Raw genomic sequence first — 25,184 nt, 5'->3', positions numbered from 1 at the left:
CTTATCTCTCCTTGTTATTCTTTGGAACTCTGTATTCAAATGGGCATATGCCCATTATATAATATAAGATATCTTATCTTATGTTATCTTGATTTGAAAGATATCTTTCCTTTTCTCCTTTCACAGCTATTTGTAAGGCCTCATCAGACAACCATTTTGGTTTTTTGCATTTCTTTTTCTTAGGGATGGTCTTGATCCCTGTCTCCTGTACAATGTCATTAACTTAGGTCCATAGTTCTTCAGGCACTCTGTCTATCAGATCCAATCTCTTGAATATGTTTCTCCCTTCCACTGTATAATCGTAAGGGATTTGATTTAGAGCATATTATATTCACCCTATTCTTAATGTTGACCTATTTAAATAATTTCAGATATTTTCTGAGTCATAATTGTCAAAATATTTTGTGAATCGTATACTTTTGAATATTTTTATCTCTGAGAGTAGTCTCTGAATATTTGATATTCAAGTGAAACTTCAGCTTCCAAAAATGACTTTGTTTTTTAAGAAATATTTTGTGGTCTCAGCCAACTTCTGCAGTATCCTAATGGCTTATTTGTTTGCGTGATACATTTCCTTTGGTAGTAATTAGGAAATGCTAATTTCCTTCTCGCTCATAGGAAAAGTCTACAGTGAGTGCTCTTTTGTGAGATGAATTGCAGGTAGTATGCTTTAAGAACTGCACATATAACTAACCGCTGACAATGGCCAATATGACATTATTCTCTTATATAAAATATTCACAATTTAAATCATGATGCTAAAATCAAATGTTCACATTTACCTTTATACTCTAAATGAAATCCAGTGTAACTAACAGATCCATCACTCCGAAAAGCCAAATGCATGTTATTTGAGCTGCTTTCTATCCTCTCCGGTAATTTGCTGTCTTGAAAACTTCCAATCAAGGGACTATTACTGTCTGGCCCATCATATATATAGAGGAAATCATAGTTTGGTTCTATGCTAAAACTAAAAGAAAAGAAAAAAGAAAGGAAGGAAGGAAGAAAAAAGTGGAATGGTTATTACAAAGGTTTTAATCATAATAGTCCCATAAATTATATATTAATTCAATCATTATATTTAAAAATAACAGATTCTGTCAAAATAAGTCAATTTAAAAATTCCTCTGGCAACAGCACACTGAATATGCATATAAAATCAGCACTGGAAAAAGAAAGAAGACATCTTGATATTTTCAAGTATTTTTAAGTTGGCATTAGGTCTACAGGGAATACAAATGATTGTAAGGCTAACAATTTTTAAGCTGATAATTGATACAGGATTTGCAGTCAGAGTTTAGGTTCAAGATGCTTGTGTCCTTGTTAGCTACATATCCTTAAGTTACTTTATATCAGTAAAATGTGTAAGACATTAATTGTATTTTAAAATTTTTCACCAGATATTTTGCATCGCTTTTTGTTTTGTCCATGAATCTATTTGCCTTGAACTTCAAAATTTAAGAGCATTCTTGTTTTAAAACTGAACTCTACATACCAGATTCAAACAAAATTTGGAAAGATAAAATCTGCATTTAAATTACTCAAAGCATTGCGTATTGTACTAGGTATTCTTTTCCTTGAAAGTAAATATATTTTCTTCTTTTAGAACTTAATGTAGGCAAATTGAGCCAATACACTCTTCACCAAAAGTAAACAGTGTGCAAATAAAGACATTTTAGCACATAAACTATTCAAATCAATGTTTAAATGTTTCAAACTTGCATAATAAACTTGCCTTAACAACCTTCAAAGTATGAGAATCGTCCTATAATGATTATAGAACCCACATACTTAGAAAACTGAAGCCATAAATATAATGATTATTTTCCTAAAAACCTGGGAAGATAGTACACTCTATCTTTTACAAATAGTTTCATAAATATTAACTTGTTTTTTGTCAATAATCCTGTGGTATAAGGAAGAGACTATCATTTCCATTTTCCCAATGAGATCGTGATATGTCAGTAGTCTCTCTTAGGTCACATAATCAATGATACAACAGTAAATCAACTTCTGCGCACACACTTCATGTAATACAACCTTCTACAATTCAGTTATTAACTAAAACAATTTTAAAGTAAATTAAACCTTGTATCATGCATCCTGACATTTTTAATGTTTGTACTGCCATTTTCTCTACTGTAAAAATGAGAATAACAGTATTTACTTCAGAAAATTGTCTTATAACTGGGTCTTGGCATATAACCAACATTGCCATCAAGTGTTGCTTTGTTGTTACCATTATCAATGTACTACTACAAATTATAGAAATAAAAATTCCATATATTTATACTTTTGAAATTTTTCATGAATTTGAATTATCTTTTTTCTAGAGTTTTTTTTTTTTTTTTAATCTAGGTTTCATATATTGGTTTCCTTTGTGTCTCAGCTGGTAAAGAATCTGCCAGAATTGCGGAAGACCTGGGTTTGATTCCTGGGTTGGGAAGATCCCCTGGAGAAGGGAAACACTACTCACACAAATATTCTGGCCTGGAGAATTCCACGGACCATATAGTCCATGGGGCCGCAAAGAGTCAGACATGACTGAGTGACTTTCACTTTCATATATTAGAAAAAATGTTCAGCTTAAAAATTTACATAAAAACCAAGCAGCTGTGATATGCTAGCAGAAGGAAGAGCTGTGTTACAAGAGCCAGCAGACTTTAGTCTTGGACACTAAGATCAGGAACATTTCTAGGCAGAAACTCTTTAAGTTGCTGATACCTAACATTCCCATTGAAATCTTAAGGAAAAGAATTTAGGCCTGGTTTTGTGATACAGCTGTTACTTCATGTGAGGAATCAGAGGCTCAAATAATATTATTATAAAATCATATGATATTACTCATTCAGATAGTAACTTACCCAAGGTAACACAAATGATAGCAACAGAGCTGGGGCTTAAACTCAGTAATTTCTTTTCCACACAAGAAGCTGCATCCTCCACTGTCAGTACTAACAGTACTAACTAACTAAAAGCTAACTTTTCAACTGATACTGCTAAACAACGAATGTAAATTTTGAACACCTCATGTAAAGTTCCATCAGAAGACAAATTCTGCTGAGAAATTACATGAAGATTACCCATCAAATTCTTGACAGTTGACTTAATGACACCACCAGAAAGAATGGTACATGGTACATATATATCTTCCCAAGCCCAATAATGGTGCTGCACAGATACTTCAAAGACATTTTTGATGGTGCGCATATGGGGAAAACATTCCTCAAAATGCTGACCTTTTAATCTTTAAGTTTAGGAAACATAGAATCTTTTGAAGCAATGATGGTAAGTTCAGGGAGAGAGGAAAGGTTATGAAGAGATAATGTTTCATGAAAATCAATAAACTATTCAACCTTTAACATGTTTCCTCTATACTGAAAACTGGTGAGTGATGCACACTCATTAGCCTGCAGAACTACATTGGAATCTACGCTGTTATATTTAAATTGTTTATTGCAAAATATTAGTATTGAAATTGGTAAAAAAAAAAAAAAAGTAAAATGTCATGTAAAAATAAATATTTCCTAGTGCAAATGCTAATGCAAAATAAAACAATTTTTAAGCTGTGGAAAGGGATAGGAACCCACCTGATAAATGCCAAGGAGATAACATAGTCTGCATTGACGGTGATGGTCCAGTCACAGTCCCTACTATGGGGATATGGATGAGGGAAGTTTGGCGAAAGAATAAATCCTGAAGATCCTGTTAAATTGCCTCCACAGGGTGCTTTAATTTAAAACAAACAAACAAAATCCCTTAAGTGATTAATAAAATTATCTATCAGTATTTAGAAAACACATATCTAAAAAAGTTTAGAGGTTTTTGTACAAACTCAATTTTTTATAGTACTGGATGCTTAAATACTGCATGATTTTTCAAGAAAGACCATTAAAATACTAAATACATGCATAGAGAGAATTTAGCTCCTTTATTGGATTTAAAAGACAAGAAAAAGTTACATTTATACTTCTCTCCCTTGCTATTACTATTTTGATTCTTATAAAAGAAACACATTAAGAGGAGTAAAAATGATTTCCTCATAATTACTAAGAAAAATTCTGAAGGTTACCGAGAAAAAAAGATAGAAACAAAGCAAAGCAAAATCTCTAGTAATATGTGGGATAATAGAATATGAAGTATTTGGTTCATTTTCAAATGTTCCCTGATACCTTTATTTATGGAAGAAGAGGCTTTGATAATAGTTAACATGTGAAAATGGATAACTGAGAACCAATATAACTTTATAATAAAACACTCCTAAACTGAATGTTAGGACTTCCCTGGTAGCTTAGCTGGTAAAGAATCTGCCTGCAATGCAGGAGACCTGGGTTTGATCCCTGGTTCAGGAAGATCCACTGAGTGAGGGCATAACAACCCATTCCAGTATCCTTGCCTAGAGAGCCTGGATGGAGAGAGGAGCCTGACGGGCTAGAGTCCAGGGGATCACAAAGAGACACGTCTGAGTGACTAAGCACAGCACAGAACAAACTGAATGTTAGGACATTCTTAAATTCTAGTTTCCTGACTTGTTAACGAAAATGGACAGTTACCACAGTTATTATAATGGCCTGACAAAGGTTTCTGTAACACTTCAGTGGAGAGGTCCAAAAAACTGTCAGAGAAATTCAGAGAATAGATTCTTTAAGGGATTATTGTTAGTGCCTGTTAAACACAGCTTGATAAGAAAATAATATTTAAAGTTGGCAGCTTAGGAAACTTAGAGCAATTGAGGTATGGACGGTCCTGGTGGTGGAGTGAGACAGTGTGGAGGTAAACAAACACGTGAGCACCTGAGAGAGAGTGACTGAGATGGAGACTGGGGTTCTTGTGGTGCCATATGATGTCTCGTGCACATATATCATCATTCTCGTATCTCAGCTTTGAAGTAACAGTTTTTCACAGGTAAATTTTATCATTGAGTTATAAGTTATACTGGATTCTTTTGACAGCACAAAACTGGTTTTCAAAGGAGAATTTTGATTCTGGCAACATTTCAGATTTTTGTTCTTTGCCTGAGCCCAGATATGTAATATTATTAGAATTTGGTAATCTTTATCATCTAAAATCACTGCAGATGGTGACTGCAGCCATGAAATTAAAAGACGCTTACTCTTTGGAAAGAAAGTTATGACCAACCTAGATAGCATATTCAAAAGCAGAGACATTACTTTGCCAACAAAGGTTCATCTAGTCAAGGCTATGGTTTTTCCAGTGGTCATGTATGGATGTGAGAGTTGGACTGTGAAGAAGGCTGAGCGCTGAAGAATTGATGCTTTTGAACTGTGGTGTTGGAGAAGACTCTTGAGAGTCCCTTGGACTGCAAGGAGATCCAACCAGTCCATCCTAAAGGAGATCAGCCCTGGGTATTCTTTGGAAGGACTGATGCTAAAGCTGAAACTGCAGTACTTTGGCCACCTCATGCGAAGAGTTGACTCATTGGAAAAGACTCTGATGCTGGGAGGGATTGGGGGCAGGAGGAGAAGGGGACGACAGAGGATGAGATGGCTGGATGGCATCACTGACTCGATGGACATGAGTTTGGGTGAACTCCAGAAGTTGGTGATGGACAGGGAGGCCTGGCGTGCTGCAATTCATGGGGTCACAGAGTCGGACACGACTGAGCAACTGAACCGAACTGAATTGAAGCATCTAAATAATGGGTGCCTGCTATTTCACTTCCCTATGACCTTCTGCAACCTTGCCCTCAGTGTCACTGTAACAACAGATGACTACTCTGCCTAGAATATTTATTTGCTTAGCCTTAATTTATTTACCCTATCACCTGTATGTTTTTGTGATATCATATCAAATGATTAAACAGACTATCTCAGCTTTCTCTAGATCTCCCTCTTCAAACTTTAATGCTCCCTGAGTATTTTTCTCTATCATCAGAGGGTAATGAGTCCCTCCTGTTAATCCAGGATAACACCCTACATTTGGTCACACAGTTTCTCTTTTTGAGAATTATGTTCATTCATCTCCTTTATTCTCTGGCTTCTTCCTTGTTGTCCACAGGTACTCAAATCTCTTTCATCCTAAAAATAAAACAAAGCTCCCTCTAACCTATTTCCTTTCACTTTTTTTTTTTTTTTTTTTTTCAGCTGAAAATATTGAATTTTACCTAACAGTTAAGAAATTCCTTTATCCTTCTGTGTTTGGTTATATGGGTTCACAGTGAATATCCTCTCCTTACCATCTAACTATATAAGGTTCACTTATCTTAGATAAAACCTCCTAAATAAGACCCCTCAGTTTTCTGTGACAAAACCAGGCAAAGACCTTGTAAACTCCCTTTCTTTGACTCAAATGATTAGTTGAATTGCTTGTACTCACAGATCAATCACAATAAACTGCATACAACCAAACTTTGCTCAATTTTCTCTCCTTTCTCTAGGTTCTTGGACTCTGGTTCTCCTTCAGCCTTGAGCCGGCACACAACCTAAGGACAGGCTGGACCCAGAGAACAACATTCTGGGCCACCCTTTCAACTCACTTCCCACACCTTGCTCTTTTTTCACCTTGTGTACTCTTTTCTATAAGAGCAAAATCCCTTTTTCCTAATTTCTCAGATGCTTGAAGATGTTACTTTCACATGTTTTCCTATCACAGTAGTCTGTTCCTGCCCCCATCCTGTAATAACCGTTTTTAGCTTGCAAATGATCACCACAATGAATTGAGTGAACATCTGTCTTATCATAGAGATAAAAAATTAAAGAAAAAATTAAAATTCTTGTGATTAGAACTCTTAAGATTTACTCTAACAATTGTTACATATTCATATAAGATACAGTTGTGTTTCATATCATATTATACATTATATCACTAGGACTTATTAACTGGATAGCTAAATATCCTGTGTTTTTAACCATCTTCATACAAGTGGCTTTCCCCAACTCCCTGACTCTGGTAACCACAAATCTGATCACTTTTTCTATGACTTTGATTGTTTTTGAATTACAATAGACCTACAACACTCTGTTAGTTCTTGGTGTATTACTTAGTGATTTGTTATTGCTATATATTACAATGGTAAAATTCTATAATAATTCATTTTAATAAAATTATCTCCTTAATTATTTTGAATTTATTTATTTTTATTTTACAACTAAGCCTTCTAAAAAAGAGTCTAATCTCATTCTCTTTCATCACATATGTACTATATGTACCTATAGGCAGACTAACATAATTAGCAAAGAATGTCACATTGGAAAAAAAAATATGGTTTCTTATTTTTCAAAGAAAAGCACCAAAGTATTTATCCTGAGAAAACTTATGTCAGGCATAGAATTTTTTCATTTTAAATTACAGAGAGACAATAATCTTTTAATTCCTTAGGGATTCTCGATGTCTTTATTTGTTCCTCCCCACTTCTCATTCTCTCTCCAGCCATTGCTATTTCTCTTAGCCCCCTTGCCTCTGACACAAACCCTTCTTAGCTCATCCTCAGATGACTTTGGTACTGACAACAAAGATGCAATTTCTGTCTTTATCTTTCTCTTCATATCTGTAATCATCCTTAACTGTTGACTTTCACCTTAAACTCACTCTCCTTTTGGAATTTCACTGTTTTTTTTTTTTTGATGTCTTTGTACAGACCTCAGTTTTATTGGCAAGCAACACTTTCACTTCATCTTATAATTTTGGTAATTTTCCTGAATTACTTCCATAATCATCTCTAATTTACACTCTATTACATTCTTCCCATTCAGTTCAGTCAGTTCAGTCGCTCAGTCATGTCTGACTTTTTGTGACCCCATGAATCGCAGCACTCCAGGCCTCCCTGTCCATCACCAACTCACGGAGTTTACTCAGACTCATATCCATCGAGTTGGTGATGCCATCCAGCCATCTCATCCTCTGTCGTCCCCTTCTCCTCCTGCCCCCAATCCCTCCCAGCATCAGAGTCTTTTCCAATGAGTCAACACTTTGCATGAGGTGGCCAAAGTATTGGAGTTTCAGCTTTAGCATCTTCCTTCCAATGAACACTCAGGACTGATCTCCTTAAGGATGGACTGGTTGGATCTCCTTGCAGTCCAAGGGACTCTCAAGAGTCTTCTCCAAAACCACAGTTCAAAAGCATCAATTCTTTGGTGCTCAGCTTTCTTCACAGTCCAACTCTCACATCCATACATGACCACTGGAAAAACCATAGCCTTGACTAGATGGACCTTTGTTGGCAAAGTAATGTCTCTGCTTTTTAATATGCTGTCTAGATTGGTCATAACTTTCCTTCCAAGGAGTAAGCATCTTTTAATTCCATATCCAAACTGTTACTTTATCTTCCACTTATATACTGATAACTCCTTTTTCCTATCATCTCCAGCAGATTTCCCTGATTAATTCTAAACCATATCTCCAAGCTTACTGATTTATCTCTCTACCTGATAGCCTATGGGTACATCAAACACAGAATATCCAATATACCCAAACCTTAACTCAAATCTCTCCTATATTCCTAGGTTGTTTAATTGTCACTATTATCCATCCACATATATTCCCAAGGTAGGAACACAAGATTCTTCCTTTTCTTCACTGCCCCTTTGACTCCAGTCTATCAGTAAGCACTACCAAGACACCATTTCATAGTTCTTCATAGATATTTCACTCTATCTTTTCTTCTCTAATACCACATTTTTAGATCTGACTCTTAAATGCCTCCAGAATTATTGCTTTTTTTGGTTTGTTTTTCATGCCTCTAGTATAATCTAGCATAGTCGGACATCACCAAGTGACTGAGGACACATACAGTGTAATCTATTTCCTCCAATACATCTTCCAAGTAAATCCCTTCAGTTGTATCTGAGTCTTTGTGACCCTATGGGCCATAGCCTGCCAGGATCCTCTGTCCATGGGGTTTTCCAGGCAAGAATACTGGAGTGGGTTTCCATGCCCTCTTCCAGGGTATCTTCTCCACCAAGGGACTGAACCTGCGTGTCCTGCACTGCAGGTGGATTCTTTACTGCTAAGCCACTGGGGAAGCCCTATCAGATTATACCCATGCATAAAATTCTGCTGTTACTTCACACTGCCTAAAAGATAATGCCCTGACTCCAGTACAGCTTTCATGCCTTAACCCTTGCAACCTTTCCATTTGCATCAACCACCAATCTATACACATAATTTACACTCAAATAATTATTTAGTTGTTCCTTGTATTAACATGCATTTATGCATCCTATTTGGAGAAGGCAATGGAACCCCCCTCCAGTACTCTTGCCTGGAAAATCCCATGGACAGAGGAGCCTGGTGGGCTGCGGTCCATGGGGTCGCTAAGAGTCAGACATGACTGAGCGACTTCCCTTTCACTTTTCACTTTCATGCATTGGAGAAGGAAATGGCAACCCACTCCAGTGTTCTTGCCTGGAGAATCCCAGGGACGGGGGAGCCTGGTGGGCTGCCATCTATGGGGTCGCACAGAGTCGGACACGACTGAAGCAACTTAGCAGCAGCAGCAGCATGCATCCTATTTGTTTTTCCTGAAGTGTCTGTTTCCCTTCTACATCTGTGTGCCTCTTTATTATGTCTCAAGATTCATCACTACCTCTAGGGAGTTTCCAGTAGTAAAGAATTCGCCTGCCAATACAGGAGACTCAAAAGACATGGGTTCCATCCCTGGGTTGAGAAGATGCCTTGGAGAAGGAAATGGCAATCCACTCCAGTATTCTTGCCTGGAAAATCCCATGAACAGAGGCGCCTGGCCACTACAGTCTGTGGGGTCACAAAGAGTCAGAAATGACAGAGTGACTGAGCACACACCAGGGAGTTTTCCTAGAAATTTTCAGCCAGGGCTTTATGGCAGCTCTCTCTAGAACAACCTGGTATTCATAGCAACGTTTGCCTATCTCTATCACTTTCCTTACTATATATTATTTAAATATTCCTTTCAGGTGTTTGCATTCATCTTTAACCATAACCTAAAAACTGTCTTATATGTTATTTTCTATGTGAGATTTAGCATATACTACACATTCTATAAATGTTGCTGAATTGTTACTGGCTCCTTGCATTCCTTGTGAAGATTAATTATGACTAGATTGAATGACAACCTAATTTGTAGCTACATGCTTTGATAAAAATAATGGCATATTTTGTCTTTGGAACTTTTGAAATCAAATGTGAATTTGGAAAGTATTAGAAAAATATGTCTAATAGCAAATGCATATATGTATGAATTAAGGCAAGAATATTTTTGTGTTTTCTTTCACATTCTAAGGAAGTGGTGTTATTTGTAATTTGGGGGGACTGTGGTAGCAATTTTACTGGTTTGTTTCAGTTTTATTTTTCACAGGAAATAGTGATCTTTTATCATTAGCAATTTTATGCACATGCCACATCTACATTTACATTTATAGTATATATTCTTTATCACCTAGGATATAGGCAAATCCATTATACATATTTTAAGTAACTTACTGAATATATTTTGTGATTATACTACTCTTTGAGCATAAAGTCTTTTAAAATTCTTTTAATTCAATTATTTAAATTACTTATTGAGGTTTTCCTGATAAATTTCATTGCTGCAGTAGATTCTGAAAATCTGTAAAACCTTTGAGACAAGCAGAGACATTATCTGACATTTGTATAAATCCCAAACAAATCAACAATAAAGAAAATTATCTTTGCTTTAAATATATAAAACTTTAAATAACATTTGGAAAATACATTTTTATTTTTATATACCTAATCATAAAGCACCAAAAATAAGATTCTCTTTAAATCAAATACATTAATGAATTAAAATTTTATTTAGGTTCCATGGAATTCTGACATTAATGAACTGTTCTGAGTGTAGTTTCTATGAGACAGTTAAACGGAAAACTATTTATAATGGTTTTACAATATTATTATTTTTTCTCCCCAATTCAGTTTTACTTGTGTCTACTCTCTTTCTCAGCAGTCCACCCACACTAATGGTTTTGCTATTTACCTTCATGTTGAGTGCTGTTACTTTCTATCTGGCAATGCCAAAGTAATCTTCACACTGTCAATTTTGTTGGAATGAATTCTATTAACTCTTTTAAAGATGACTGTCCTTCTGTTTGGTATTTGCTATAAGGCTGACTACTTCTACATACAAGCAAAATGCTTTATGCCCCCATGGCCTGACACATAGACTTATGAAGTTTCTAAAAAGTTGAGGGTTTAATCTTTGGCATAGTATTTCCAATCATGGACTCCTTTCTTATCAGTTTCAGAGATCAAGCTCTCTGCAGGCTCAGCAATTTTTCAGACTTTTTTTTAGGTTATTTTCTTCTGAGAAGCTCTAATGCATATCCTCTCCTCAAGTGATCTTTCCCTATAAAAAAAAAATAATACACAGCACCAAAATCCTTATAAAAAATTCTCCAAACCTGCTCCATTTAAGTAAAATTTAGTGTTCAACATGTTTTTCCTAAAATTATTACCTGCTGACTAAAGTCTTGTCTACAAATGGAATTTTATAACAGCCTATTTAGACTCTGATGCTGGGAGGGATTGGGGGCAGGAGGAAAAGGGTATGACAGAGGATGAGATGGTTGGATGGCATCACTGACTCGATGGACGTGAGTTTGAGTGAACTCCAGGAGTTGATGATGGACAGGGAGGCCTGGCATGCTGCGATTCATGGGGTCACAAAGAGTCTGACACGACTGAGTGACTGAACTGAATTGAACTGAACTGATTTAGTCTTTTATGCTTCATATTTTTGTGTTTCTAGAATTTCAGTGTAAAGCTGTTCAATATTTCAGAATTCTCAACATAACATTTGATATACTATAGCCTTTCTAGTAATTATAATAAAAAAACACATGAAAAGATGCTCAACATCACTCATTATCAGAGAAATGCAAATCAAAACCACTATGAGGTACCATTTCACACCAGTCAGAATGGCTGCGACCCAAAAGTCTACAAATAATAAATGCTGGAGAGGGTGTGGAGAAAAAGGAACCCTCTTACACTGTTGGTGGGGATGCAAACTAGTACAGCCACTATGGAGAACAGTGTGGAGATTCCTTAAAAAACTGGAAATAGAACTGCCTTATGATCCAGCAATCCCACTGCTGGGCATACACACTGAGGAAACCAGAAGGGAAAGAGACACGTGTACCCCAATGTTCATCGCAGCACTGTTTATAATAGCCAGGACATGGAAGCAACCTAGATGTCCATCAGCAGATGAATGGATAAGAAAGCTGTGGTACATATACACAATGGAGTATTACTCAGCCATTAAAAAGAAAACATTTGAATCAGTTCTAATGAGGTGGATGAAACTGGAGCCTATTATACAGAGTGAAGCAAGCCAGAAGGAAAAACACCAATACAGTATACTAACGCATATATATGGAATTTAGAAAGATGGTAACAATAACCCTGTGTACGAGACAGCAAAAGAGACACTGATGTATAGAACAGTCTTATGGACTCTATGGGAGAGGGAGAGGGTGGGAAGATTTGGGAGAATGGCATTGAAACATGTAAAATACCATGTATGAAACGAGATGCCAGTCCAGGTTCGATGCACGATACTGGATGCTTGGGGCTAGTGCACTGGGACGACCCAGAGGAATGGTATGGGGAGGGAGGAGGGAGGAGGGTTCAGGATGGGGAACACATGTATACCTGTGGCGGATTCATTTTGATATTTGGCAAAACTAATACAATTATGTAAAGTTTAAAAATTAAATAAATTGAAAAAAAATCACAATAAATCAAGAAATTCCAAGTAAGTTTCTGAAGTTCTGTCATTTTCTCTTTACACAGATGCCCTTTACAAGATGCTCAGCCAGATTCCAATTAATTGGAATGTGGTATTTTTGTTTAATTGGCATTTTCTAGATAATCTGTGCAGTACACAAATAAATGAACATTTCACTGTTTCAGTCTTTCCTTTGAAAGCATTTTTTCCTTGTATTTTTTGTCTGCATTTATGAGTGAAGTTATAATAAAATGCAAAGTAATAGATATCTGATTATTTAGAATCTTTCAGTGATACATGCATAGTGAGCAACATAGGTATAAATGGAAATAATAAATTGTAAAGGGAAATATGGCTAAATCTGAAGTGGCTCAAGGTATGTACTTATTCTGTGCATTTTTTTCAGCCTCTTTAATAAGCTTTGTCCTTATCATCTGTCCCATTTTCTACAGAAGTCTAGAAATACCTAGAAGTCAAACCCTGGCTGGTTTGAGTCTTTAGATATGTTTCATTTTCCATATTGAGTGCTTTTTGTTAATTCCAAACTATAAAATGCAAAATATGTGATATGAAAATCCAGACTGTTTAGTTTTCACTTTACTAGGAGTAGGTTCACAAAAACAGAGAACTCTTCTATATTATTTTAATGCTAAATCCTCCATGTCTATAACAATGTGTAGGACACACTTATGAATTTGAGTTTCCATCTCATGCATAAGAAATATAAAATGAATAAAATAAATCTGAATAATTGAGTGCTTAAGTACTAAACACTCATTCCCTATTATCATGTGACTCTGTGAAATAATTAGTGAAAATGTATTTATGAGTTAGATATAAGAGAACAAAAATAAGTCTTTCTCTCCTGAATGTGCTAAATTTGCATTCTAGAAGAAATACAATGAACAAGAAATGGAATCTTCTCTCTACTTGCTTACAGTGTACCAAAGGAAAGGATATGCATATAAATAAAGTTTTGAGTAGACAATACAAATTTCAGTCAAAATGTATTACATATTCTAGATGACACCAATTTAAAAGCTCTTGAACCACAGGTTTGAGACTGAATTAGTTGAATGTAAGAACCTTAATGATGAGATCTTTTTTTGTTAAGATTACACAGCATATTTTCTCACTATTTTCATTCTAAAGGTGGTATAAAGTTTTTCTCACACTTGGTAAAGAAATAATGTGTGTCTTGATTTTCAAGAGTTTAACCTGAAGATTCAAGAACAGGGCATGGAAGCAAAAGACAGAGAGTTGGAAGTATGAACCAAGTGGTTGCAAATCCTTAGATCATCAAAATAAAAACTGATCTGGAATACATGGATTGAAGGAAAAATCAAAGCCCTAAAACTCAAATTTAAATTCTGATACAACTTTCTTTCTTAGAAGAAATAGCCATTAGAGAGGCAAGATAAATATGACCCATTTCAAATACAGTGTCTGAATCTGTTCTTTAAATTTTAAAAGTGTTGGATAACTACATTTGTTTGGCAGATAATATATACTTTGGCAGCCTCATACTCTGGCCACTTGATGCAAAGAGTCTACTCATTGGAAAAGACCCTGATTCTGGAAAGATTGAGGGCAGGAGGAGAAGAGGGTGACATAGGATGAGATGGTTGAATGGCATCAATGACTCAATGGACATGAGTTTGAGCAAACTCCAGGAGATAGTGAAAAACAGGGAAGCCTGGTGTACTGTAGTCCATGGGGTCACACAGAGTTGGACACAACTTAGTGACTGAACAACAGTGAACAACAACGTAGCAGATAAGGCAAGATGAAGGTTTTTCAAGAACTTTGATTCTTAACTTTTTTAAAAGAGTGTTAAAACCACTAAGCATATAATGAAATTATAGACCCACTCTCTCCTCAGGGGAAAAATAATGATTTACAATTTTGTGCATTTTTTGGAAGGTCATAGACCTCTGAGATCTAGAACCTATTCTAGAATAACGTTCTTAATAACACTGAAACTAGTTTTTAACCATCATTTCACAGTTGCATAAAATTTTAATTGTTCTAAATTCATACCTATACAAACTGGTGGGCTGGGCTGCCAGAAGTATCGATTTTCTACCTGAATGCAGGTTATTCTTTCCTCTCCTTGAAGTTCATATCCTGGGTCACACTGAAAAACCACAGTGTCTCCAGGTTCTCGTCCATCTCCATTTCGAGTTCCGTTCATGGGAACCCCTGGGTCACGACACGCAGTGGCAACAGAACCTATGAACAAATAGAAACAAACTTTTAGTTTTGATGCCAACCAAAATCACTTTCAAAGTTCCAGACCTCATCTTTGAGATGCTTCTACATCTTTAAAAAAATAACTTAAAAATGCCTGGGTCATAATTCCCTTTGCTATACAAATATATCCTTGTTGCTTTTTAAATGAGGTATAATTCCCTGATGGCTCAGCATTTAAAGAATCCGACTGCAATGCTAGAGATGTGAGTTCAATCCTTGTGTCAGTAAGATCCTTTGGAAGAGCAAATGGCTACCTACTCCACTATTCTTGCCTGGAAAATCCATTGGGCAGAAGAGCCTGGTAGGCTACAGTCCAAAGGGTCACAAAGAATTGGACATGACTGAGCACGCACACATATTGCATATATAATATATAAAAATTATCTATGCTGTACATCTGAAATTAATATAACATTGTAAATCAACAATACCTCAATTTGATATTTGAAAAAATATTGCTAATTTTTAAATACCTGCAAAATAAATACTTTTAAATTGCTTTTTCATAAATAATTTGTTACCTTGCTTCAAGCAGTAACATGACATTTTAGTAGCTAAATAATAAATCTACTCAAAATTCATTATTTTGATGCCCCGTGAGAGACATTGTGAAGAGGATGAAAAGACAGCTGCAAACTAGAAGAATATATTTGCTTGGCCTATATACCACAAAGTACTGGTATGTAGAATATATGAAAAACTCTTAGAACTGGGGGGAAAAAAAAGAAGAAAAAATCCAACTACAAAATGGGCAAAAAACATTTCAATAAAGGGGATACCTGATGGCACATGAAAAATGTTCAGCATCATTAACCATTAAAGAAATGCAAATTAAAACCACAATGAGATACCTATCAAGTTAGCTAAAATAAAATGTATATATATATATATGATAACACCAAATGCTGGGAAGATTCTTACAAAAAAAAAAAGAAAGCAGATTTACTCTAAAGCATATGATAATTAAGTATCAAGACAAAGAAAGTATTAACTTTTTCATTTAAGCTATTATTAAACTATATTCATAAATGTAGGCTTCAGTACTTGTATACATTATTTTTTAAACTGCATATTAAAGTACACAAATTGCTGCATTACAGACACACAACTAGTATTTATTCATTTATTCACTAACTTAATATATTCCAGGCATTGTGTTGGGTGCTAGGAATACAAAGGGGAAATAAGCAGACACAAAACTGAAGAGACTTTGAATTGTTCACACTGTGTAGTGGTGGCACCTATGAAGAGATTCTGTTGCATATATCCCTAGTAGGTTAATAACCAGGTACACAGGTAGGTAGGTATCTATAGATAGATACATACATACATAGATACATAGTTTCATCAATATACCAATCAATCTGTTTTAATACACCAGGCATTCTTTTTGTAGCTCATCTGTTTAATACACATACATACACAAGAAAGAAACCAGAGGATCTCACACAAATATTGTAAGGTTTCGACTCTCCAAGTCATTTGGGAATCAAGAGAACTATATCAATTTAAAAAATAACAAACACTCTAATCCTGTGGTATGCATAAAAGCTGAAATTACAAAAAATGATTTCATATATATATATACACTCACACACACATAATCACACACACACATATATGTATATGCTGCTGCTAAGTCATTTCAGTCGTGTCCGACTCTGTGCGACCCCATAGATGGCAGCCCACCAGGCTCCCCCGTCCCTGGGATTCTCCAGGCAAGAACACTGGAGTGGGTTGCCATTTCCTTCTCCAATGCATGAAAGTGAAAAGTGAAAGTGAAGTCACTCAGTCGTGTCTGACTCTTAGCGACCCCATGGACTGCAGCCTACCAGGCTCCTCCGTCCATGGGATTTTCCAGGCAAGAGTACTGGAGTGGGGTGCCATTGCCTTCTCCAATATGTATATGCACACACATATATAACATACACAAAATGAATAGAACAAATTGTTTTATATATCTTCTTGGAAAGAGTGAAAGAAAGTTATTTTTACAGTGTTACTTTTTAAAAAGATTACAAAATGTAGACTACAAATGTCATTTTACCTATCACTTAAATTAAAACCAGGGATCATTATATACATCATCAGCAATCTTACAGTTGCTTCATTGTACTGATAAACTAGCATTTCTGAGCAATAGCCACGGACAAGGACTTAACATGTATAATTCATTTCATTCTACTAACAACCCAATCAGTCAAGTGCCATTACTGTTCTTAAATATTTTAGAGGTGAAAAAACTAAAGTTTAGGAAGATTAAGTAACTTTTTCAATATTACAGAAATCAGAGTGCAGAACCAAGGTTTACACCCCAGTTAGTCTGATTTCAGAAGTCAAAGTTTTAAATGATACAGGAGAATGTCCTCTTCTACCTGTTAACTGTTCTTGAGGTACAATTTCTTTCTCAGTTAAATATAATAAAACTCATTAAGAAATTATTAAAAATACAGAGTATATCCTTAAACAGAAATGCTATAGTATGCATAAACATGTCTATTTTAAAATATTCAAATGATTTTTTGAGTTATTTTTAGCTGATAATAGAATAAAAATCAAACTCATATGGGAGAATATGGAGGGAAGGGGGGCAGGGGCATGGTTCCAATTGCCAAGTGGATTTGTTCTCTAATACCTATCAGTGGTCCTTAGCAGAACATCCATCAGGGATTACAGGGTCTGGCAATTACAATCTTTTAATATTGATAGACACTTTTTTGGTAAATTTTTGTGATAAACTCAGTTATTAAGTTTTTCTTGAATTGCTCTGGGATGGTTTCCACTAACACTAAAACTGATCTATCAACTGGCTTTACAATATAAAAGTGGATTGGGATGTTCTACATATAAGATTTACACTAAGCAAGTTTTTATTGGAAAGGAGTGATATAAATGTAAAATGTGCTACAGCTTTCAAACTGAAAAGCAGAATGATATAAAAGATAATGAAAACAGTTAATTTTGTTGTTGTTTTTGTCATTGTTGTTGAGGCTTCCTATGTGCTGGACTCTTGCATCTGCAAAAAACTTGAAGCTTAGTATGAGCATTCTCAAAAGTAAAAATGTACATACAGCAATGTTACACAAATATTGAATGCAGTTAGTATAACTGTGGCTTACCAGTATTTGAGAGAAAAAAGATGTTTGGGCCCTATCATCAGAGTTACTATACTTAAAGATTTAAATTGGAACCTAGTAACTAAAATCAGAAGGCTTCAATATGACAGCTGCTGCTGCTGCTAAGTTGCTTCAGTCGTGTCCGACTCTGTGCGACCCCATAGATGGCAGCCCACCAGGTTCCCCCGTCCCTGGGATTCTCCAGGCAAGAACACTCGAGTGGGTTGCAATTACCTTCTCCAATGCAAGAAAGTTAAAAGTGAAAGTGAAGTCGCTCAGTCGTGTCCGACTCTAGCGACCCCATGGACTGCAGCCTACCAGGCTCCTCTGTCCACGGGATTTTCCAGGCAAGAGTACTGGAGTGGGTTGCCATTGCCTTCTCCGCATATGACAGCTAAAAATGTAAAAATATTCATTTGCCTTTGGGGCTGGTTGACTTGAAGGAAGAGATGTGGTAAAAGTGTACTATGTCTTTTCTCTTAATTAATAAATAAATTAGGAATAAGATTTTAAAACAATATAGAGAACGATAGGGTTTAGTAAAAGACCAAATATTTTTCTTCTTGGAATTACTTCAATTCTAAAGGCAATTAGCTAAATATACACAGAAACAATTACTTGCTGTGAATGCTATTGTCTTATTTTCTTTACTTATTCAAAGTTTAATCTCTATACTGGTTATTCACTGTGTTTGTGGGTAGGCAAAAAAACATTTATTTTGGCATCAATCATTTTTGTTTTATGTATTAAAACAAAAGCTATAGACATTAAAGAAAATAAATAACCATTTAAAATGCCATGGGCTGAAATAATCCCACAAAATTAGCGTGATTTAAAAGCAATTATATTAGAAAACAGTAAGTATTAGGCACATGTGTAAAAATAGGTTAAGAATCTTCATTTGACATTTATTGTTTAATTTTATGGAACATAAATTCTCATGATAAATAATTCTCATTTGCTTTTATTTTTGCTGTTATATATATATATATATATATATATATACATATATATATATAAAAACACAGGGTGTTTTTTGCTACCAAGTATTTTAACTTATCAACTATTTTATATATATAAAATCTAAAAAGCTACACATTAGAAATAATATGTTTGCCACCAAATTATTAACATAGATAATTTATATTTATTTTATTAATTTCTTCAGTTAAAATTACTTCAAATTTTGATTGCTGAAATGAATATCTGCATTTTTTCTATTAGGTTTAAGTATGATATTCTTGATTTTTCTTAAAAATATGTAAGGTAAGCACAAATCTAAGAGATAAAAGTTCTTAACAACCTTGCCTCATCTGCAATGATATAAAGAAAGGAACATTCTAGAAAGTGCATATAATAGGCTTAAATTCTATCCTATCTAAATAAAGCTTGGATTTAACTTTCAAAGCCTAATGAAATTGACAACAAAAAAATAACTTCCTTTCTTTGTCTTTCTCCCCAAAAGGAATGGACATTCATATTTTGGTTAGTAAAGAATAGGAATTACCATGTGTTTCACAGCTCTTAGACCAGTTGATTTTTCAATAGAAACTGTAATAGTCACAGGGAAAAGGTATATAAATAGAAGAGAATGTGATTAGTAAAGCAATATGTAATATTTACTGGAGACTTACTATCTTTTAAACACTTGCACTATGCGCTGATTCTCATTGCATTCACAAGAAATCTGGACTCTATTATTACCCATAGTTTTCCAATGAGAAAATTGAGGCTTAAAAAAGATAACCCTGCTCTATATCACATAGCTGTTTAAAGTGGACAAAGTGCCCTATGCACACATGAGACCATAACTGAGGGACATTTCTTAAGTAAAAATGATAGAAACTTTGTAATAAAATATACTGAGAGTGTGAACCATAGCATGGAGTGCAAGTGAAATCATGACTTCAATGGGAATTTCTAAAATATGTTGCTGCTGCTGCTGCTAAGTCTCTTCAGTCGTGTCCGACTCTTGGCGACACCATGGACTACAGCCTACCAAGCTCCTCCATCCATGGGATTTTCCAGGCAAGAGTACTGGAGTGGGGTGCCATTACTCCTTAAATGTCATTATAAAATCAGAAAAAAAAAAAAAAACTACCTTACTTGCCTATCATCCCTACAGGAGAAATCAAAAAACCTACATATTTAATAACACTTAACTTTAAATATATTAATTTCTTACTTAAATTGCACAGATATTAACAATGTAGTCTTATTCACAGGATTCCACTGGTATACATTGTGTCAAACTGAAAAAAAGTCTGTTTATCTAAGAAAGAGATATATGTTGAACAACTATATGCAACACGAATGACAATTAGAATAGATATGAATAAAATAATGATGATAATGATTACTGTCTCTATTGAGAGCATATACTATACAAAACACTTTACTAGAAGCTAAGTTTATATACTCTTAGACTAAAACACAAATTCTTATTAAGTATTATCATCCCTATTTTAAATGAGCAATACAAGCTTCCCGTCATATTATGTGCTTATTCTTAGCAGATGTGGAATTTGAACTCAAGAAACAGCAGGGCTCCTAAGTATTAGAGTATACTGTCTCATTACAAATCTACCACATTACCAGATAAAACAATAAAAAGGCATGCCCTACGAATGGAACTTTGACAGTTGTTTCTTAATGAAAGAACTGGGCCGAAAAAGTTAGAACTAGCTCGAAACAGAAAGGCAAGAGCAGTTTATAACTCATTTCTTGTTCCTGATATTTCACTATAAAGGGAAACAAAAAAGAAAGACTCAAGGTTATTTTGTAGGTATTATTAGAAGTAATAAAAATAAAATTTAACCTGATATATGCTGAATTTGGGCTTCACGGGTGGCGCTAGTGGTAAACAATCTGCCTGCCTGCCAATGAAGCAGACATAAGAGTAAGAGATGTGGGTTTAGTCCCTGGATCTGGAAGATTCCCTGGAGGAGGAACCAGCAACCCACTCCAGGATTCTTGCCTGGAGAATGCTACAGACCGAGGAGTCTAGCAGGCTACAGCCCATGGAGTCGCAAAGAGTTAGACACAACTGAAGCGATAGCACATCACACAGAATGCCAAATTTAGCCATGTATGTGCCAAATGGTATTAAGTAATTGTAGTAACAAGGACATTTCCCTTCAATTGTTTTTCTCATTCTCTCTCTTCTTCCTGCTCTCTCCCTTTTTTTTTTTTTTTTTTTACAAATTTCTTCCTTACGGTTCTTTAAGAGAATAGAAGCAGTAAAGTAGGCACATCCTCACCTCTGGAATCTGTATCCACATTCTCTGCTTTCTCTCCTGTTGCAATAAAGAAGATGCCCTTGCTCTACGTAAGGCTAACCCTAGTTCTTGTGTTGAAAGGACTTTATTCCTAAACATTTTTCATCTCTTCTAATTCACTAGGTTTTCCTTCTGTACTGGGTCACAACCAGTAACATACAAATATGACTTATAACTTCCATCTTAAATAAACAAACTCTTCATTACATCCCTATCCTCTTCCAACTGTTTTCTCATTCCCTTCCTTTCTTTAGTAGAACACATATTAAGCATCTGTTCTGAGGGACATATCTATACAACTGTCTCCAATTTTATCAGCCATATACATTTATGCTAATTACATATATATATATATATATATATATATGTCTTTGTATGTAATTAAAGATGCTTTGGAAGGGGCTATGTTAAAAAAGAATTTATATTCAAGTGAGGAAAGTTTATACTAGTATTACTTAGGAATTGTTTTTACAATGTTTTCAGTCTTTACCCATAGTCTAAATCCACTGAAAGAGTTAAATGCATTTATTGTTAAGCAACATGGAACCTTATCAAATCAGGCTTTGCTACACTCTACGGATAGACAGTCCTCATATATAAGACATTGAAGAGAATCTTTCATAAGAGTTAAAAATAGTTCTTCAAGTAAATATGTGTGAAATGAATGAATGAATGAAACTATAACTAGTCATTTCAGTGTATGCTTAAGCTTTATTTATAATTTAGGATTTGTTTCATACTGGGAAACATTTACTCCAAGTGCAGTAACAACATTTATGTTGCATTTTAATTTGTATTACTCTATCTGGATAACCTGAGGCCATTCTTAGAACAATATAGATAGCACTAAATACTACAGAAAATGACTGAGTTATCATCATTTTTATAACTCATCAGTACTGCAAATATACTTCTGACTTCTCATGTTATATTTGTTTTCATCTAATTTAATTAGAAATGTGCATTTCACCTAAAAAACAGTCCTAACTAACACATGCACATGTTTCAAATATATTATGGATGATATTTCAGAGATAACATTTGAATTACCATCGTGGTTACCTTGGCCTAATTAATACTCCAGTTTTCTTATGGCATTTTTTTGTACAACAAAGAAAAAATACACTAAAATCACTTAAAAGTTCTTGTGTGTCCTTTCTGTTCAGAAAGCTGATTTCTTGGTATAAACTTGTTTATCTCAAGAACTTTTGAAAAGCCTCAGATTTGATATAATTGGATAAATAATACTATCAAAAGCAGAAGAATTGCACTGCAGTGAGAAAGGGACACTGATCAGATTGCCTTAGTTTCCTGAATTTTGTCTGCCTCATCAGTAAAACTGACATAGTGATCATTTACCTGACTGATTTAGTATTAGAAAAAATCTTAAAGTATTATTCTAACAATTACATTGCATAATTGAAAATTATATGATATGAAAATGTCAATTCTAAGATAAAGACCAGTAGATTTTACTATTCACTGTGTACTTTAAGAAGTAGTTGTATTTTTGCTGCAATATGTCAAGAAACTTCAGCAAGGTCATGGTCCAAATTTGGCATTCACAAGGCCTTATACTGTCCTCTTCAGTTTTATTGCTTTATACTTTTGTATAGACTAAGAAATGACACTATATTCTCCACTTCACTATCAATAAGGAAATCAACCTGGGTAGTAGGAATATTTAACCTGGAAGGAAATCTCATCGAGAATCAAATCAATCAAAAAATATTTGAAATGCAGATGGTAACCTAGAGGTGGATTTCACCCTGGAGAGTTCTGCCCTTGATTGAGTCCTTGCTGTGTATGAGGTCCATCAATTTTATAAAGAAAGTTCAACATCATTATTAGGCCTACACTCTGCCAGCTACTCAGCAATGTGGCTATCTTTAGAATTTCATTATGATTCGGAAACACCTTAATGATATGGCAAATAAGGTTATAGTAGATGACAAGATGACAGAGATATTCCATACATGGGATGCAAAAGAAACCTCAAAGCTAGTGTTCTAGTATACTTCCAAGTACTTTATATAAACATAATGTTAAAAATACATATTTACTCATTTGTTCACCAGGTAATTGTCGTAAACCCACTATAAGCCAAGTATGCTTGGTATTGGAGATACATTTTAATAAGATGACCCTGAATATTCACTGGAAGGACTGATAATGAAGCTGAAGCTCCAATACTTTGGCCACCTGATGCCAACAACTGACCCATTGGAAAAGATCCTGGTGCTGGGAAAGATTTTAGGCAAAAGGAGAAGAGGGCAGAAAAGGATCAGATGGTTGGATGGCACCACCGGCTCAATGGACATGGAAATGGGCAAACTTCAGGAGATCGGAACAGGGAGGCCTGGCGTGCTGTACTCCATGGGGTTGCTAAGACTCAGACACGACTTAGCAACTGAACAATAACACCTCCATACCACCATCAATTCTTGTGCTACAAAGTGAGGATAAAATCACTGGTCTAATGATTTTTAAATCAACAGTCCTGTTAGGTTGAAGACTGTCAAAGGTACCTATCTATACAGGAAATTGACTTTATATCCAAGATTATAAAAGATTATGTGCTGTGCTTAGTAGCTCAGTTGTGTCCAACTCCTTGAGACCCCATGGACTGTAGCCTTCCAGGCTCCTCTGTCCATGGAGATTCTTCAGGTAATAATACTGGAGTAGGTTGCCATGGTCTGCTACAGGCGATGTTCCTGACCCAGGAATCAACCCGAGGTCTCCTGCATTGCAGGTGGTTTCTTTATAAAAGATTATATAAAAGTCTAATTTGAGTTGAATTCCAATATTTGGAGATTAACAGAATTAATTAGCAAAAAAAAGATAAAGAAACATACAAATATTTTACATAGTTCTGACTGATAGCACATAATACCAGTGTGTTTCTAATGTTATATTATAGAAAATTTCAATACAGATTCACTTAACATTTACTAACTACCAGGTGTAATGCCAAGTTCTGGTTATATAAATATTAACAGGATAACATCTTGTCCATCAAAGGAACATAATCTAAGAGGGATAGCAGATATGTATATGTCTTTAATATAATAAAATGCTTATTAAAATCAGGTAACATTTGTCATACAAAGTGAAAAATTGTGGGCATGAAATAAAAAGCTAAAAGTGATTTATATTATATAATTAAAATATGTATTGATTTATAATTTTACATAGATGAACTTTTCAAAATAGTTATCTATACAAAAATTACTTAAAATAATTTATAAAAAGTTAAAATGCCATATATCTATTCACACAAAAACATCCTCTTTATATGAATTAATTAAACATTAAAAATAAGAGAAGCAAAATAATCACTTGTGGTACATGTGTACATTCTTTAATTTGATTTTTTAGACATATTTAATGTCATTAGGGAGAAGGCAATGGCACCCCACTCCATTACTGTTGCCCGGAAAATCCCATGGATGGAGGAGCCTGGTAGGCTGCAGTCCAAGGGGTCGCTAAGAGTCAGACACGACTGAGTGACTTCACTTTCACTTTCCACTTTCATGCATTGGAGAAGGAAATGGCAACCCACTTCAGTGTTCTTGCCTGGAGAATCCCATGGACAGAGAAACCTGGTAGGCTGCAGTCCATGGGGTCGCACAGAGTCGGACACGACTGAAGCGACTTGGCAGACTTTGGCAGCAATGTCATTTTACTCAACCCACTCCAGTATTCTTGCTTGGAAAATTCCATGGACAGAGGAGCCTGGTGGGCTATAGTCCATGGGGTCACAAAGAGTTGGGCATGACTTAGTAACTAAACCACCACCACCACAAATGCCATTTTACTCTTTTCTTAAGTATATGGTTTTCAATATAT

The 25,184-nt window shown here is 35.1% G+C and overlaps 1 protein-coding gene across 7 annotated transcripts in view; it reads right to left on the bottom strand.

Moving 5' to 3' along the window:
- CSMD3 (CUB and Sushi multiple domains 3) overlaps nucleotides 1-25,184 on the bottom strand; it is a 1,461,887-nt gene that overhangs the window by 324,828 nt on the left and 1,111,875 nt on the right. For all 7 annotated transcript variants that reach the window (XM_070802767.1, XM_070802766.1, XM_070802772.1 and 4 more), the window contains 3 exons: nucleotides 14,729-14,920; nucleotides 3,591-3,729; nucleotides 783-970 (listed from right to left, as the gene is read on the bottom strand). In XM_070802767.1, coding sequence (XP_070658868.1) covers nucleotides 783-970; nucleotides 3,591-3,729; nucleotides 14,729-14,920 — 519 coding nt within the window. The remainder of the gene's footprint in view (nucleotides 1-782; nucleotides 971-3,590; nucleotides 3,730-14,728; nucleotides 14,921-25,184) is intronic.

Source organism: Bos indicus, chromosome 14 (genome assembly GCF_029378745.1).
Source record: "Bos indicus isolate NIAB-ARS_2022 breed Sahiwal x Tharparkar chromosome 14, NIAB-ARS_B.indTharparkar_mat_pri_1.0, whole genome shotgun sequence".
In the NCBI taxonomy this organism is placed as follows: domain Eukaryota; kingdom Metazoa; phylum Chordata; class Mammalia; order Artiodactyla; family Bovidae; genus Bos; species Bos indicus.
Note: the sequence above shows the minus strand (reverse complement) of the source record. Positions and strands in the feature narration are given on the sequence as shown.